The 16,981-nt window shown below is 41.1% G+C and overlaps 1 protein-coding gene across 1 annotated transcript; it reads left to right on the forward strand.

Moving 5' to 3' along the window:
• Positions 1-825: 825 nt before the first annotated feature.
• On the forward strand, positions 826-13,168 carry LOC308336464 (C-reactive protein-like; the record flags this gene model as incomplete). Its single annotated transcript, XM_080793829.1, has 5 exons — positions 826-1,107; positions 9,016-9,088; positions 9,488-9,683; positions 11,696-11,824; positions 12,895-13,168. Exons 1-5 carry the CDS (start codon positions 1,000-1,002, stop codon positions 13,166-13,168), a joined length of 780 nt encoding a protein of 259 aa, XP_080649955.1. The 5' UTR covers positions 826-999.
• Between the last annotated feature and the right edge of the window lie 3,813 nt (positions 13,169-16,981).

The raw sequence follows: 16,981 nt of genomic DNA on the forward strand, positions 1-16,981 counted from the left end.
CATACAAAGAGTGCCATGACCCCCCCCCCCACCCCAAATCATCAGCTACTATGATTATACTAAATGTGTTTACTTTTCAAAAAAGTGTACAGAAAGTGCCCAATGTTTTTGTATTTTTCCAGTTTTTCATGTGTCTATGAGGTGACAGTACTTTTTATGTGCAATGGTGTATTAACTTTGTATTTATGGTTTCTTCCTCAGATGTCAGATGTGAAGCCATTTTACTTGGCGTTAGGAAGCCCTTGTGACAGCATTCCCTTGCTGACGTCCACGATACCCCATCTGAAGATATTTAAGGCCCTATTTTGAAACAAAAACATTTTTGAATAGTTCAACTAGCCGATTTACAAGCTCACGTGTGGATGTAGATCAGCCCCCTCAAGGAACCATGAGGGTCCCTGGATCACACCTTTGTGAGCCACTGCTTTAAATAAATACATAACTAATATAGAGCATATTTGATCAAATTTAGGATTAATTCAAACGCGCACGACATGCACACGCGCATGTGTCCTCTTTTTGGTAATTCAGAATATGGTATGCCTAAGACTGTGTGTGTGTGTGTGTGTGTGTGTGTGTATGTGTGTGTGTGTGTGTGTGTGTGTGTGTGTGTTAGTGTGTGTGTGTGTGTGTGTGTGAATGTAATGCACAATCTATGCAAAAGCACCTTGGATAAAGTCGCTATATAAATGCACCATTTATATCAGCGCTAGACAGTTACACACCTCCTCCACCAGGGAGCGAAATGCATTAAGGCAACAGTGCCCTGGATCCGGTGTTGCGCAACTTGCGCTGCTTGACACGACCAGGAAGAAGAAGGTTGTGTTGTTCCTGTTGTCGAGGTTTCTCCTAAACAAAAACGGTCTCATAAAGAAGTTAAAATGTCTCATAGAGGAGGTAACACTTGTCAAATGGAGTCTGTACGGCTGGAGATAAACGGACACATGACGTCGGTGGGAGAGCAGATATTGTGTGTTTTGGAGAAACACACAAGCGGTGATGTTCGTCGGGTCAGAGTGTTTGTGTTGGAGCGCCTCAGTGCCGGCGCACAGTTCATGTGTGGCCTTTTTCAGAGAGAGATGGAGTCACTACTACACACTGCTGCAGGTACAGTAGGTGTGTGTGTGTGTGTGTGTGTGTGTGTGTTGGTGGTGGTATGGGGATGGGTGCGCGTGTGTTTAAGTTTAAGCCATGCTTAATTTCTCAAACATGTTCTTCATTTCACTATGTCACTATGTGTATTTGGCCACGGACCCTCATTTGAAAATGCTGACAACGGAGTGACCCCCCCCCCCCACAAGATTAATAAATTATATATATATATATATATATAGCTCTACAAGCTCAGGACATGTCACATTGAGCTTGTGGAGCTATTTTTAAAGTATAGGCTATAGGTCTACAGCTGTTAGACATATTTTGAGGCTATATTGATTTAGCTGGGGACCCCCTGAAACTAGGGATGCACCGAAAGGGACATTCTTGGCCGAAAACTGAATACCGAATAATAGGAAACAGTTGGCCGAAAACCGAATACCCGAATATGATTAATATTATACATCTTTTTTTCCTACCATTGCTGTCATGGCCGTACCTTAAAGCTATACCTGATTTATGGCAAAATAAATGGTTATGGCAAAACTTAACTTAAATAATAATCACTATTATGGGTCCATAAAACATTTATTCAGCCCTTTTGAACTATTCGGTGATATATTTTCTGCCTATTCGTGCCGAAACCGAATTGCCATTTTCTGCCGAACATTTTCTGCGGCCGAATATTCGGTGCATCACTAGTTAAAATAGTATGTTTAAGTACAGAATAAATAATCTCTCAATTACCTGGTAATGACTGTGACACAGTCCTGTATCTGAAAGGTCAGAAATGCTGTCCTTGCAACCACAATGTTTCCAGCCGGACAGGTCTAGTCCAGAATGCCACTTAAGCACTATATACTTTGTTGTAGGCTACAACAAATAGCAAAAATATGTTGACCTACAAGCTTGTAGATGTTTGGAAAATTTGAAAGATTTAGAAAGCTTTTGCCTATAATCCCATGTTGAAAGTGGTTATCACTTAACATACCTACACCCGCACAGTATCATTGGTATGAAGTGTACCGTAACTGAATATCGCTGTTTTAGTATCCTCACTTATTAACCTTAGTTTGATTCTACAAATGTTATGTTATGGTTATGGCTAAACTTAACTTAAATAATAATCACTATTATGGATCCATAAAACATTTATTCAGCTCTTTTGAATGCATTAATTGCATACACTATTCGGTGATATATTTTCTGCCTATTTGGGCCGAAACCGAATAGGCCGAAAATGCATTTTTAACCATTTTCTGCCGAATATTTTCTGCGGCCGAATATTCGGTGCATCACTACCTGAAACCTCCTCAAGGGACCCTGGGGGTCCCCGGAACCCACTTTGAAAACCACTGTTTTCAGGGAATATTTTGAATGTCTTGAGCTACAGTATTTGACTTGCTCTATGGTCATTGGCTACAAAAAGTTAAATGCATAAATAGCCTGGCTCCAGCCCTGAATCGCTAGTGAAAGTGAAAAGTAAAACGAAATGAAAATTCAGACTGAGTGTCGGGCTATAAATACATACAAAAATACATCAATAAATACATAAATAAAACACTGCTAGACCAGTTTTTCTCAAAGTGTGGCCCGTGGGCCCCCAAGGGTTCAACCAGAGGTCGGCAACCTTCATTTTCCTGATAGTCAGTGTGCCATATCAACTAATTAAGTTTAATTATGGCACCACATCAAAATGTAATATGTCCAACTGATTTTGATTGTCCATAGGCTATACATAGCATATTTTCTTTCACACCAGGATGTAATGATCAGTAGACTCCCAGACTCCCCTTTTAAGAAAAAACCTCTCTGTCACACTTATGCCAGTCAGTGTGCCAGTGATCACCCTTCCTGTGCCAATGTTGGCACCCATGATATTTTGCTTACCCAATACCCATCTATAACAGTGGTTTTCAACTCTTTTCATATCAAGGTCCATTCATTATTCTGCATTTCAGCCACGGGACCACCATTTTGATGACATTTAGCCTCTCAGATCCAAAACTTTATCGTTTTTGTCCATGCTGTATTGATGTTGGTATCATAGGAGAGTTAACTGGCAAACATTGATCAAAATAACAATTTGTCTACATTATCTAATTGTGTAGACTTCTTGTAAACGAAGTAGGCCTAATGCAGATGTTTAACAATATTTTAACTCTTGAGAGTGTAAAATGGAACCAAATGGACCCTTCATTTTACACTCAAGTGGACTAGTTCTTATTTCAAGTTCACATCAAGTTTTTGTCTTTTGTTTTGGTGAACGTATACTTAGGTGGAGGAATTGGTGAAAAAAAGAATAATGAAAAAGAAATAGAGAAAAGGTCCAAACGAAAGAAGAAGACAGGTGAGAAAATATTAGTATTATTATACATGTGTGAATATTGTTAAAAAAAACAATACATTCCTAATTGTTTCACCTGAAGATGGAGTGCCTCAATGGTTGTTTGATCTGTGTTAGATCAAGCAATAATTCCACCCCCCACACATGTATGTATGTGTGATTGATTGATTGATTGATTGATTGAATTTTAAACACAGTTTGAGGAAAGCACTGTTCAATACAATGTCTGCTAAGAGGATTGAAAAACCAGGAAAAGAACAATGGCTTGTTGAATTCCTCCCTTTGCTTTGATATTCCTTTTGTCATTCCACCTAGCGGAGTGGAACACAAACAACTTGGACAGATATAACATTCAAATAATATTCAGTGCTTTTCTCTCATTTAATCCCTTTCCCCTAAATGTCCTCGCTGTGTGTACAGAGGAGGTTCCTGATGAACATCAGGAGAGGAGCTCCAGATCTCCATCCACCACTTTGCTGGAGCTGTTGTGTTTTAAATGACTCGACCGATAAGTCTATGTCAACCGACTGGAAGAAAGAGAGACAGAAAATGTCAATTAAAAATAATCTCAGCTTTCTTTCCACTCATGTAATTTTACCCCCCTTAGACTTCTTCGCCTCAACAGAGGAGGTTCCTGCTGAACAGCAGGAGAGGAGCTCCAGTCTGGTCCAGGAGGAACCACAACCTCCACAGATTAAAGAGAGACCAGAGGAGGCTGATGGTTCAACATTGACATTACTAGAAGTAAAGAGTGTACATGGTGATGACAACAGAGAGTCAGAGCCTGTAGCCGGCACCTCAACTGGATACATAAAAACACAAGCTGATGTAGAGGACTGTGGAACATCACAACCAACTCATGATGACCTGCTACTCTCTGCACACTGTTCTGAATCTGACACTGAAGAGAAACGTGAAGGTGATGATAAAAACAGAGAGACGGAGCCTGTAGCCAGCACCTCAACTAAACACATGAAAAAACAAGCTTATATAGTAGGCTGGTTTCCATCAGAGCCAACTAGTTATGACCAGCTACGCTCTTCACTCTGTTCTCAATCTGATGCTGAAGACAGTGATGACTGGGCGGAGACCAGGGAGGGTCAGTCAGCTTTAAACTCACCGAAATCAGACTGTTCTGAATCTGACGCTGAAGACAGTAATGACTTAAACTCAAGACTTAAAGACAAGACACAAAATGTGGAAGGAGACGACAGGATGTCTCAAGACCTGAAAGCTACCTCCACGAGCAGTCACACAAGGACGAAAGGCTGTATGTGTTCATATTGTGGCAAAACATTTACTCTAAAGTCTGATCTGAATAGACACACAATGATTCATACAGGGTCCATTTTTCCATTTACATGTACAGTGTGTAGCAGAGGCTTTAGTCTAAAGGGTGGTCTAAAAATGCACATGAAGATTCATATAGAGGAAAAACCCTTTACCTGTGCAGTGTGTGGCAAAGGCTTTAGGCTAAAGGGTGGTCTAAAATTGCACATGAGGACTCATACAGGGGAAAAACCCTTTATTTGTACAGTTTGTGGCAAAGGCTTTTGTCAGAGTAATGCATTAAAAGAACACAAATTAACTCATACAGGGGAAAGACCTTTTACCTGTACATTGTGTGGGAAAGGCTTTAGTTCAACGTCAGATCTAAAAAGACACATGAGGAGTCATACAAATGAAAAGCCCTTTATTTGTAAATTTTGTCTCAAAGGCTTTGGACATAGGCACATTCTAAAAAGACACATGGTGAGGCACACAGTTATAAAGCTCTTTACTTGTACTGTATGTGGCAAAGGCTGTAGTCTAAAGGATGGACTAAAAGAACACATGATAATTCATACAGGGGAAAAACCCTTCATTTGTACAGTGTGTGGCAAAGGCTTTGGTCAGAGCAGTTCTCTAAAAGAACACCTGAGGACCCATTCTATGGAAAGACCCTTTACTTGTACAGTGTGTGGAAAAGGCTTTATTTCAAAGCTTCGTCTAAAAGCACACATGATAATTCATACAGGAGAAAAAAACTTTACTTGGACAGTGTGTGGCAAAGGCCTTTATCAGAGTTGTACTCTAAAAGAACACATGCAAACTCATACAGGAGAAAAACCCTTCATTTGTATAGTGTGTGGAAAAGGCCTGAGTCGGAGTGGTAGTTTAAAAGAACACATGCAAACTCATACAGGTGAGAAGCCCTTTACTTGTAACGTTTGTGGCAAATGCTTCAGTCGAAAGCAACATCTAATAAGACATATGAGGACTCATACAGGGGAAAAACCGTTTACTTGTACAGTCTGTGGCAAAGGCTGCAGTCAAAACGGTGATCTAAAAAGACACATGAGACTTCATACAGTGGGAAAAAACACTTAGTTTCAGTTTGTGGCAAATGAGTTGCATCTGAAGACATACTGTCTGCAAGCATTCATGAATTGGAAAGTATTAGTTTAGCGGTAATACATACTTTTATTTTCAAGAAGGTCATCTGAGTTGACACATGACAGTGTTTTCTGCAAGAAAAATATGTTGATTTTTTTTATTTTTTTCAAATGCAGTCAAAGTCTACCACAACCTGTGTGGGGAGAATACATTATTTTGTTTTTGTTTACTTGTTCAATATTCTACAGTTGTCTAGTTTAAAAAAATATATATATAACATTGCCTCTTTGGACAAGGGCTCCAAAATTGTAGTGAGGATATAAGACCATTCTTTTTTTTATTTGTATGACGTGCTAGAGCTGACAATGTTTTGTGTCACTTGCGTTTTGTGTCGACTCAACAAGTTTGTAACAACTTTCAACTTTTCATTTTCATGGCAGGTGCTGCTAGTGTTGAGTGCCATAACTATAAACTATAAATAATAATCCTCTTATAATGACAGCACTGTAGACGTAATTTTCTGTAATTTGAATTTCCCTTTCTTGTAATTGTTTATACATACTTATTTTGAATAAAAAGTACTAGTACTAGTACTAGTAATAGTACAAAAGAATGAGAAGTAATTCTTACAAAATGTGGCATCAACATTGATTGCCTTTTCTGGTCTTTGGGAAGGCCATGTATAGAGAAGATTAGAGATTCAAACTAAAAACTAGAAAATATTCGAAGGCAACACTCTTTGGGGCTTTTTCTTTTTTATCCTTTATTTACCCAGGGTAGTAGCTGAGCACAAGTGCTCATTTTCATCTTTGATGTATTTAAGAAACTGCCTATAGCGTGTGCTGTGCATATAGCTCTATTTAAACAATGTTTATTTTACAACGATATTTGAATTGCCTTCATCCTTTATTTTCACAGGTGCTCATATACTGAGTTATATTGAAAGACGAATACAGTACATTTAAAAATATCTAAATTTGATGATGTTCGCTAGTTATCCTCAACAATTTCGTTGGTGTGACACAAATAATGTTTACTTAAATCCACTGAAAACAAAATAAGCTTTTCTGTACTTAAGTATAGTAATGTGCTCTGTACTTTGCATAAAAGCATGTTTGCCGGTACCTTTCCTAAAATAATAATCGGGTTTCTTTGTACACATACATGGCATAACCAATACTATAAAAAAAATAAAACAAAACAATACTAACCAATACCGTTAGAGTGTCCACCCTGAAACTGGGAGGTCGGGTTCGATGCCCGGCCGGGTCATACCAAATACTGTAACAATGGGACCCAATGCCTCCCTGCTTGGCACTCAGCATCAATGGGTTAATTAATTGGGTTGGATTGCATGGGGGGTTAAATCAACGACTCAAATGATTCCCGAGCGGCTCACTGCTCCAGGAGATGGGTCAAATGTGGAGGACAAATTTCACTGTCACGTGTGACAAATTGTACGACTGAATAATAATAATTTAAAAAAAAAGAATTCTATTTTGTGAGGAAACTAATTGCAACTTTGCCATGATGGTTGATTGTTCACGATGTTGTTTATGCTTGAGGCCCCTTAGGGACCCCCGTCAGTATGTTGTTTATTCTTGCGGTCCTGAGGGACCCCTATAGCTGTCAGCAACGTGTTGCATTTCCAAGACCTCAAGTAAACTTGACATGGGGCGTTATTCTGCATAATGAGTAATTCTACTGTTGTACTTTAAGTATATTTTGACCTGAGGACGATTCTTAAAGAAATGTCTTGTAAATCCTAAAAGTTTTCTGAAAAACCTATGTTTCTATGTCAGTGGTATTCAACCTTTTTCATGTCAAGGACCCCCTATTACTTGTAACAGAGTATTTCTAGTACACGCAGTATTTGATACTTTTACAATAGGTTAGAAATATGTAGTACTTTTCGCCCACTACTGTGTTTGTTTAGTCATCTAGTTTGTGCATTTGCATTCTGACTATGCTTGTTTTGAGCTTATTTGAGCAAGAAGCCTCGACGTAAAGCAGAAGGCGAGTTTTGATGGTATTAAAAAGAAGGTGGCTTTTTGGTCTCGATCTGCACACAAGACTGACTGCTTTTCCAGCTCCATAGACATTGAGCCGTGTTAAGGTTGGTATAAACAGCTTTATTTCATCACATGAGTGTTCAGTACTGTGCATTTACCACAGAGACTATAGGGCTGTATTCTGCGTGTCTTACCAGGTCTTATTACTTAACTTAAGACCTGGAGGCGTCATCAATGCCATTTGGCTATTCTGAGTGGCCAAAGAGCATTGACCACACCTCCAGGTCTTAAGTTAAGTAATAATAAGACCTGGTACTTAAGACACGCAAAATACAGCCCTATGTGTTTAAACATGCTAAAATAGTGGGGAAATGTTTTATTGAAGCTGTTGCCCATTATATTGTAAGCACAATGTAAGCAACCGGGAAAACAATACAATACAATGAAGGGGGGAAAAGTAAGTACTGTACTTAAGTACAATTTTGAGTTATTTGTAATTTAACTTGAGTAATTCAAACACTTTTCCTACAACATCTTAGTGGCAAATAATTATTTGTAAACGTTAGTTTACACCTGTAGATTTGGAATATGATTATTACCCACTTCAGGCCTATAGCCTATACATTTCGGCCATTTGAAAATAGCCAGTCTACAAGCTCACAATGTGAGCTGTGACACAATGTGTCACAGCACGGTACATTGGGAGCTTGTAGATCTGCTATTTTCAAAAGTATTGGCATGGCATTGAAGCCAATACTTCGACTGGTACTTTCAGTCGAGAACATTTTGAATGCCAGACTTTTACTTGTAACAGAGTATTTCCACACCACAGTATTGATTGATTTTACTTCAGTGAAAAATGCGAGTACTTTTTTCCACCACTGCTCTCTGCATGGAAGCCTGTTTTTCCCTGGACAGACGTCGGGTGTGTATAACCAGACATTCGCGCCAAGCAGCTTCAAGTTCAATACACCCCACTCCCATTATGAGGAGAAACCCGGAAACACTTTGCCCACGCTACAAGTTGAAGCTGCTCAGCTTCCTATAGCGTGAAAATGCATCAACCAGCTGTTTAAAACCCCGGAAGAGTGGCTTTCTTGACGTGAAAGTCTGGTTGCAGCCATACAGAGGATTGTTCTTTATATTATAATGCTGTGTAGACTGAGTGTTTGTTCTCTCTTATAGGTTTGTCAAGACAAAATGAAACTTCTTCTGACCGTTCTGTTCCTCAGCAGCCTCTCTCTTCACTCCGTCTCAGGTAGAGTATTCCATTATGTTCCATCATGTTCACGTGTGTGTGTGTGTGTGTGTGTGCGTGCGTGCGCCCCCGTTCATTCATTGACTGCAGCTAAAGCAAGAAGTTATGAATCCCTAGCTGAAGCCATATTATACAACAGATAGTTCCAAGGAAGCAATCTGATTGGTTGAAATAGCTCTCTACACGTGCTTCAAACGAGCATCACCGTACACCTAATCCCGGTTGCTATAGGCAACGCCTCGCTTAGCCCCGCCCGGCCTCTTTCGTATGTGCGTGTCATTCACTTTCTTGTTTAAGCGGAGTGTTAAAACCCTTTTTTCTATGAATCCACGCTCCGGACGTTTTGGGCTATAATTTCCGCTAAAATGTCTTACTTTATGCTGCGTCATTTCCACGCAGGGGGCAGGTCGGTGATCATCCCCAAGCAGAACTACTACAGCTATGTGGAAGTGTTCCCGCAGCAGACCATGGCCCTGAAGGCCTTCACCCTGTGCATGCGGCTGGGCTCAGCTCTGCCCCTCAAGGACACCATCCTCTTTGAGTACCGCACCAAGAAACGCGACGAGCTCGCCATCTGGCGTATGAAGAGTGGGAGGTAAGGGCAGCGGTGGCCTTAAGGCTCATACATACTCCAGTTTTTGGTGATCGCTTATATATCCCCGCGGTGTAGTTTTTAAAAGGTTGCTGCCTCTCGCTTCCAGGAACTGCCGCTGGCTAGCTAACCAAGAACCAAGCCATGGAAAGCAGAATGCGTCAGTCTTTCCTCGCCAATACGTAATCCATCACCAAGATCGGTACATGCTGTGCCTCCTCGTGGCAGTCCCCGGGGTGCATAGGCTACTTAGTTTAGACTATAGTCATTGGTTAGACATGGGTTAAGGTTAGGTTTCGGTGTGCTGCCCCGTGGGAGGTTAGGTTTAGGGTGAGGGTTTGAGATAGGTTGTAGTGGTAGGACTAATGACTGGTCTAACCAATGACTAGTCTAAACCAAAAACTGTATAAACTAAGTACTGCACCCCCGTCCACGGTAACTGTGGCTTTGCAACCTCAGGCTAAACAGCCTGAGGTGGATAGCTCAGTCTGGCTACCACCATCCGATTGACCAGTGCATACTGGTTAACCTCTGGTTATAGGCTACGGGAGAAAACCCCTAATGAAAAGTCTGTGGCGAAGACCGGCATTAGGCAGCCACCAAGAGACTGGTGCACTGGCAGTCCTTTGCAAGCCCACATGGGAGACGGTTGTCATGAGTCATCATGCCACTGGGGGACGTTGTATGGGGCCAAGATAAAACAGTGTGGGTGTAGGGACTGCGCACCCCTATACCACCACTCAAATCAACTCACTGTGCAGGCTCTTTCTCCCCCTCAACCCAACCCCCCCCCCCCCACCCACCCACATTGGCCTACATAGCTGCATGCAATGACAACGTCGCAAGGCGTCGCAACCCCCATCAATAACCCATGCTTGGAGCAATGTCATCATCGAAATCGATGGACAGCCATAAGCAGTGGCTTATGGCTGACCACCGAAAACTACAACATGACGCCACGGCACACCGCAGTGATCACCGCTCACACAACACAATAACACATCTCTACATGTGTTTTTACTAACCGAAACGGCGGTCACCTCTTCACCGAAATCTGGACTATATGAATAGGCCTTAAAGCAGTTACTGGTTTGTCGTCCAACCACATACTAATACAGAGCAGGGCTCGTCATCAGTTCATTCTGTCCGTTTACACACAATTATAATGATCTTATTTTTAAGATCCAATTACTGAATGTCAAGTCTCCAGGTTTTCTTCAGGATATGTATGACAATGATTTACTATGACACTGTATGGCACATTATGAGTCCACTAGTACTAGTGGTTCTCAAATGTTTTATTTGCAAATTAAGGACCCCTTAAACTCTTGAGAGTGTACACATGGAACACTTGGAACATGTTCTATACACTTAATTAGGTATGTTTAGGGGCGAACAATTAACAAATAGACACAATACATTACAAAATGATAGATATTACAGGACAAAGATCACCGAAACAGACAGGAACAAGAACATTATGCTCTGGTTTAACGATTTTGGTTTAAAAGCAGCACAGACTGATGTACATATACAGTAAGTGTTCTTTAGTCTGTTTATCTTATATTTAGGGACTCTGAACCGCCTCATGGAGGTAGCCCAAAGTAGTAACTATAGTTTTAAAATGATTGCAGTGGAGTAAAAGTGCAATATTTCCCTCCGAGACAATTTACAATTAACTCTGAGACATAGTAGAGTAGGACAAGTAGAGAGAGAGAGAGAGAGAGAGAGAGAGAGAGAGAGAGAGAGAGAGAGAGAGAGAGAGAGAGAGAGAGAGAGAGTAGAGAGTAGATTGACTGAAAATTGGAAATACTCCAGTAAAGAAGAAAAAAAAATACCTCAACTGTATCTAGGCCTATATGTACTTGAGTAAATGTACTTTACACCATTTACTGGCTTGTTGTTGATTCTGTCCTGTTTGTTGTATGTGTCTTTGTAATGTGCATGTATATAATTTTGTCAAAAACCAATGCAAATATTGAACGAGCGTTATATTTTCTCTTTTTCAAATCTAGATATGGAGTTTATATCGGCGGCAAGGCTGCTTACTTCAGGCTCCCTGAGATTACTTCGCTCTTATCTCACATGTGTTTCGTCTGGGACTCGCTCACGGGCCTGACTTACACCTACTGGAACGGACACAGGTCAGTGCACAGTGGAAAAAGTACTCACATATAATCACATACAATACTGCAATGTAGAAATACTCTGTTACAATTAAAAGTCCGGAATTCAAAACGTTCTTGGCTAAAAGTACAAAAGTATTGGTATAAAAATGTACTTAAAGCAGCAAATGTAAAAGTAGGCTACTCATTGTGCAGAATGTCCCATTTCAAGTTTTCAAAATGTATTAAAATCTTTTGAAATTAGCAGATCTACAAGCTCACAATTAATTTCATTGTGACACATCATGAGCTTGTAGATCAGCTATTTTCAAAAGAGAGGATTTTTATGTACAGTATATAGGGCTGAAGTGGTTAATGTAAGTTTTGTAATCTAATAATAATCAAAATCTACAAAGTAACTAGTAAGTACATTTTTCAAATGAATGTAGTGGAGTAAAAGTACCTATGAAATGCCTATGAAATGTATAGCGGAGTGGAAGTAAACGTATACTGGAAATTGGAAATACTTCAAGTAAAGTGCAAATACCTCATAATTGTACTAGGCCCACTTTTCAACCTATCTTCATATAATTGGTCCTCACCAATTTCCTTTCTACCTGGCTGTCTCATATAGGGCTGTGGACAGTTAAAAAATCCGTCCACCAGTGACATCATAATATCGTTAGACAGATTTTTTTTAAACACGATTTTTTGGAAAAGATATTTAGATTTTTATTATTGTGAGAAAGATGGCTTCCATTTCCTCATCGCAACTTTTCAGAAATAGAAAGCCTGCAGTTTCTATTAGCTTTGGATTCTCCGCATCGATGATGTCACTGGTGGACGGGTTTCTGAACTGCCCACAGCCCTCCCATGAGAAAGCCTGCAGTTTCTATTAGCTTTGGATTCTCCATCGATGATGTCACTGGTGGACGGGTTTCTGAACTGCCCACAGCCCTCCCATGAGACACAGACTGAGTACAAACAATTGGTGGTATTTCATCATGATCATTAGTGAGGACCAATTATATGAAGATAGGTTGAAAAGTGGTGAAGTGGTCTTTTTAAATAAATGTAACTAGTCACTTTACACCACTGCCACACTATAGGTCCATGATGACCAAACTCCAAGAGGGCTACACGCTGGAGGCCAGAGGCAGGGTCATTCTCGGGCAGGACGCGGACAAACTCCTGGGGGACTTCGACTGGCACCAGAGCTTCGCCGGAGAGATCACCGACGTCAACATGTGGGACCACGTGGTCAGCCAGCGCAGGGTCAGCGCCCTCGCCGACGGCGGGGCCGTCGAAAGGGGCAACGTCATCAATTGGACCACGGTGAAACTCCAAGCTAAGGGGAAACACGCTATGGTGAGAGTGTGCTGAAGTGAAATTCTAAATGCTTTTCAGTAACATTTTAATTTTAATTCATTACTTAATTTTTTTTTTCTGTTCTTTGTTCACCTAAACGTCATCATTGATGTTCATTGCAATGCCATTGGTCAGGGTATTTGCATATAAATACCCCCCACAGAGACTGAAATTCACACAAATTAAACAAATTAAACAACACATTTTGAATTTATTTTAACCTATGACATTTGACCTTTAACCCTAATAAAAGTAAGTAAAATAATTGTAATATATGTTGTTTTTGTTATCATTAGAAGATATCCCCCAAATGTAACATATTTTTTTAACATAAGTCCTAGTAGTACAAAGTAGTAGTAAGGTTGAAATCACTTTTTTGCAAGTAAGTTTTTTTTTAGGTTATCTGAGCTCAATTACACCCAACAAACCTAAACTTTTAACATTCAGTTGATTTTCCGTGGTCTGGAGGTCAGAACACAGAGAGTAAACCCCAGACCACAGAAAATCCACTGAATGTTCAAAGTTCAGGTTGTGTGTGGGTGTAAATTGAGGTAATACAACCTAAAAGAAATGAAAATGAATGTCATGAAACCTTTAAAGCAGTCGCAGATTGGAAATGTTCTTTTACGCTTGTGTTCAATAAATTAATCCACCTGCGATTGTAAACTATATCCTCATTGAACTTGATGATGTGATGATGTCGTAGTAGAGGGAAAATGGATAGCATAACCAATACTTTTAGCTCAATATAGTCCTACCTTCGTTTTCTGTATGTATAAATTGTTTGTTCAGCACCCGTCAACTTTTTGAGATGTGCCTGTTTCCATTTTGGATCTTATCTCAGCTAAGTTCAGACAATAACCTTGTATTCTGATTTGCAAATGATATAATTATATTGAGTTATTGACATCTCGAAAGAGCACAATAAGAGTGTCTGAGCATGAATTCAGTGAATGAAAGGAAACAGCCCAGCTTCTTATTTTATTTTTGGGGGCTTTTTATGTCTTTATTTGATAGTGTACAGTAAAGCTGACAGGAAATGGGGCGAGAGATGGGGAGTGACACGCAGCAAAGGTTGTCGGGATTGGGAGTCGAACCTGCGAAGCGCTGCCTGTCAGGCTGGATTAGCAGCCTAGGTGCCCGGACCACTAGGCCGGCCCGAGCCGCAACAGCCCAGCTTTAATGATCCCCATATAGGGATGATCTTTACGTCATTTCCAGGACATCTTCACCAGTCGAAATAATATAGCTTATTCTTGGGCCAGATCTGACTAGTCTTCTTGGTTTGACTTGATCTGGCCCCAATAGAGACGTCACTAATTCGTCCAGGTTCTGACCGTGCTTGCCGAGATAACTTTATTTTAGATTGTTGTTTAGTTCTAATAGTATAAAATAAACATTACAGAGACTTTAGTTGTCACTGTACAATCCTTTGTCACACATGCCTAAAATAGCTGACATTTGCGCCGCTCTCGTTGAAAACAATATATTTAAAACTCCAGCTTGTGTCACTCTCGAGCAGAGTACTGCGTGGGTCACGTGACCAGCGCTGCAAGGTTCCTACATCTAAAGTCATAAATGATGTAAACATGTATCTCATGCATACATGCATGCATGCATGTGCATGTAAATGCTGCAAAGTGATACTGTATGATGTGTGCCAGACTATAGTGTCCATGGCTTGTGGTTAACATACCTCTGATCTATCTAAGGTATCACATCGTTCTGTCGGGAGGAAACCTCATAACTCAATTTTTCTCCATAAATGAGTGCTATTGAACACCCTTTACGTCTGTGTGTTGTTACCAATGGAAGGTAGTAAAACAAAACAAAAACTTTTAACTCCATTGGACCCTCAAATTGCTAAAAGCTAACACCACCACATCTCTCCTAAGTATTGCATTTTAAAAACAATACAAGGTTTTCTTCATTTCCTTAAAAATATATATTTTTCATTTCCTGAAAAATGAACATTTTGGAGTTAGGTGGTTTCTTCCACCCACAGGGTAGGCTACAAATACGGTGTATGCAGTCATGTCACGTCCCCTGCATCCTACTATAAATGTGCCACGTACGTCTCTGCGTATGTGCGTGCGTGTGCATACGTGTGTGTGTATGCTTGTAATGCACGTAACTCGAGAACCGTTTAACCCACCGACGTCACATTCGACACACGCGTTCCACACCCCCACAGGGAGTGCACTGTGCAGTGCCAGGTATCGAGTCGGGTGGATCCACGGCTCTCCAAAACCACCACAAAAGCTCTGCCAGTGGGCCTAATGAGGCCAACTCCTTTCACCTGGGCCAGGCTCTGCAAGTGGGCCTAATGATTTCCAGCCTCTGCTCAGCCAATTGAGGCTCAACCAATCAGGCTCTGCCAGTGGGCAAAATTGATTGCAAAGTATACTTTTCAGTTTGCAGTCTTCACACACAGGCACAGAGAGAGAGAGAGAGAGAGAGAGAGAGAGAGAGAGAGAGAGAGGAGACAATAACATCTGAAACATCTCATTTCGAGAAGAGATTAACCTAAATAATAGCAGGTGTCTTGATGTGTGTGTGCGCGCGCGCGTGCACGCACCTCAAAGGGGCGTGGTATGTGCCAACATACTGTGTTGTGTTGAGTCAGTGTGTGATGCTGATTCTGCGGCTTCTTCTACTCCAATTTCATTGTGTGTTTGTCTCCGAGAAGAAGAAGGGAACAACAATTTCATTATACAACAAACACAACAGCAGCAGCACAGCTTTTCCTCTCTTCTTCTGCGTGCGTCGCTTTATTCCGTCGTGTTCGTTAGTTAGTAGTGCTTCTGCTGGAGAAGTCGCTCGGTGTCTTCTGCAGTAGAAGAACAAGAAGTGTAGTTCAGTGACCTCCAAAAGCGGAGGAGGAGGAGGAGGAGGAACAACACCTTCTCTTCTCCTCCATCCCGTCCCGAACTTGACTGTCCGACTGACTGACAGCCAGGGACGGTCGGTGTGTGGGTGGGTCGGTCCCTGGCTGCATGGGAGCATCGCTTCCTCTCCTCTCCCCACGGCTGTCAGCAGGCTGCGTGTCCGCTCTGAAGCGCTCTGCGATCGGCTGGCCGCTGCTGCCATGAGAGCCTCTTCTTCTTTGGCCCGGAGGGAGGGATAGTGATGACATCGACACACATAGCGACAAAGACAGAAGGACTATAGCTCCACTCCTCCTCCTCGTCCTCTCCTAAGTCCCCATGCAGCTTCGAGAGGATTTTTTATTTAATATACTTTTTATTATTTTTATTATTATTTAATTATTCTTCTGAAGGCATTTTCGTAGCCACAAAAGCGGGAGAAATGAAGAATCTACAAGCCGGCGTAACCCTGCTGTTTTGGATATTCCTGGATGTGAGTATGTATAGCCTACATTATACACAGTCTAGGATGTACTTTTATAGCATCATTTGAAATTTGTTTATGAACACACATCACACAGTATAGGCTTTAGGAGCAGGGCGTTTGGTGTCACACGCGGCCGTTTAAGCCAAATGTATTTAGGCAAACACCGGCTTATCTTCTTCCTGTGTCAGTATGGTATACAGTAGCTCAGTGTGATGCCGCTGTGAGCCTGTGATCCTTTGTCTTTGTGGCTATGGCTTCTATTAACCACATTACACTGAGTGGCTGAGACAGCCTGAGCTCAGCCGGAGGATATTTCTGCATATCTGCACTATAATAACAATTAAGTGCTTGTCTGCACAGGGCAGGCTAACACGGATGGATGTGATGCTGCTCTGACATATAATATTTATGATTTCTATAGCTACAATAGCCTATTTGTCCAGATTATAATGTAGGCCAGCAAGCCTACATGTA

Source organism: Protomyctophum bolini (assembly GCF_963924005.1).
Source record: "Protomyctophum bolini genome assembly, chromosome: 21".
Taxonomy (NCBI): domain Eukaryota; kingdom Metazoa; phylum Chordata; class Actinopteri; order Myctophiformes; family Myctophidae; genus Protomyctophum; species Protomyctophum bolini.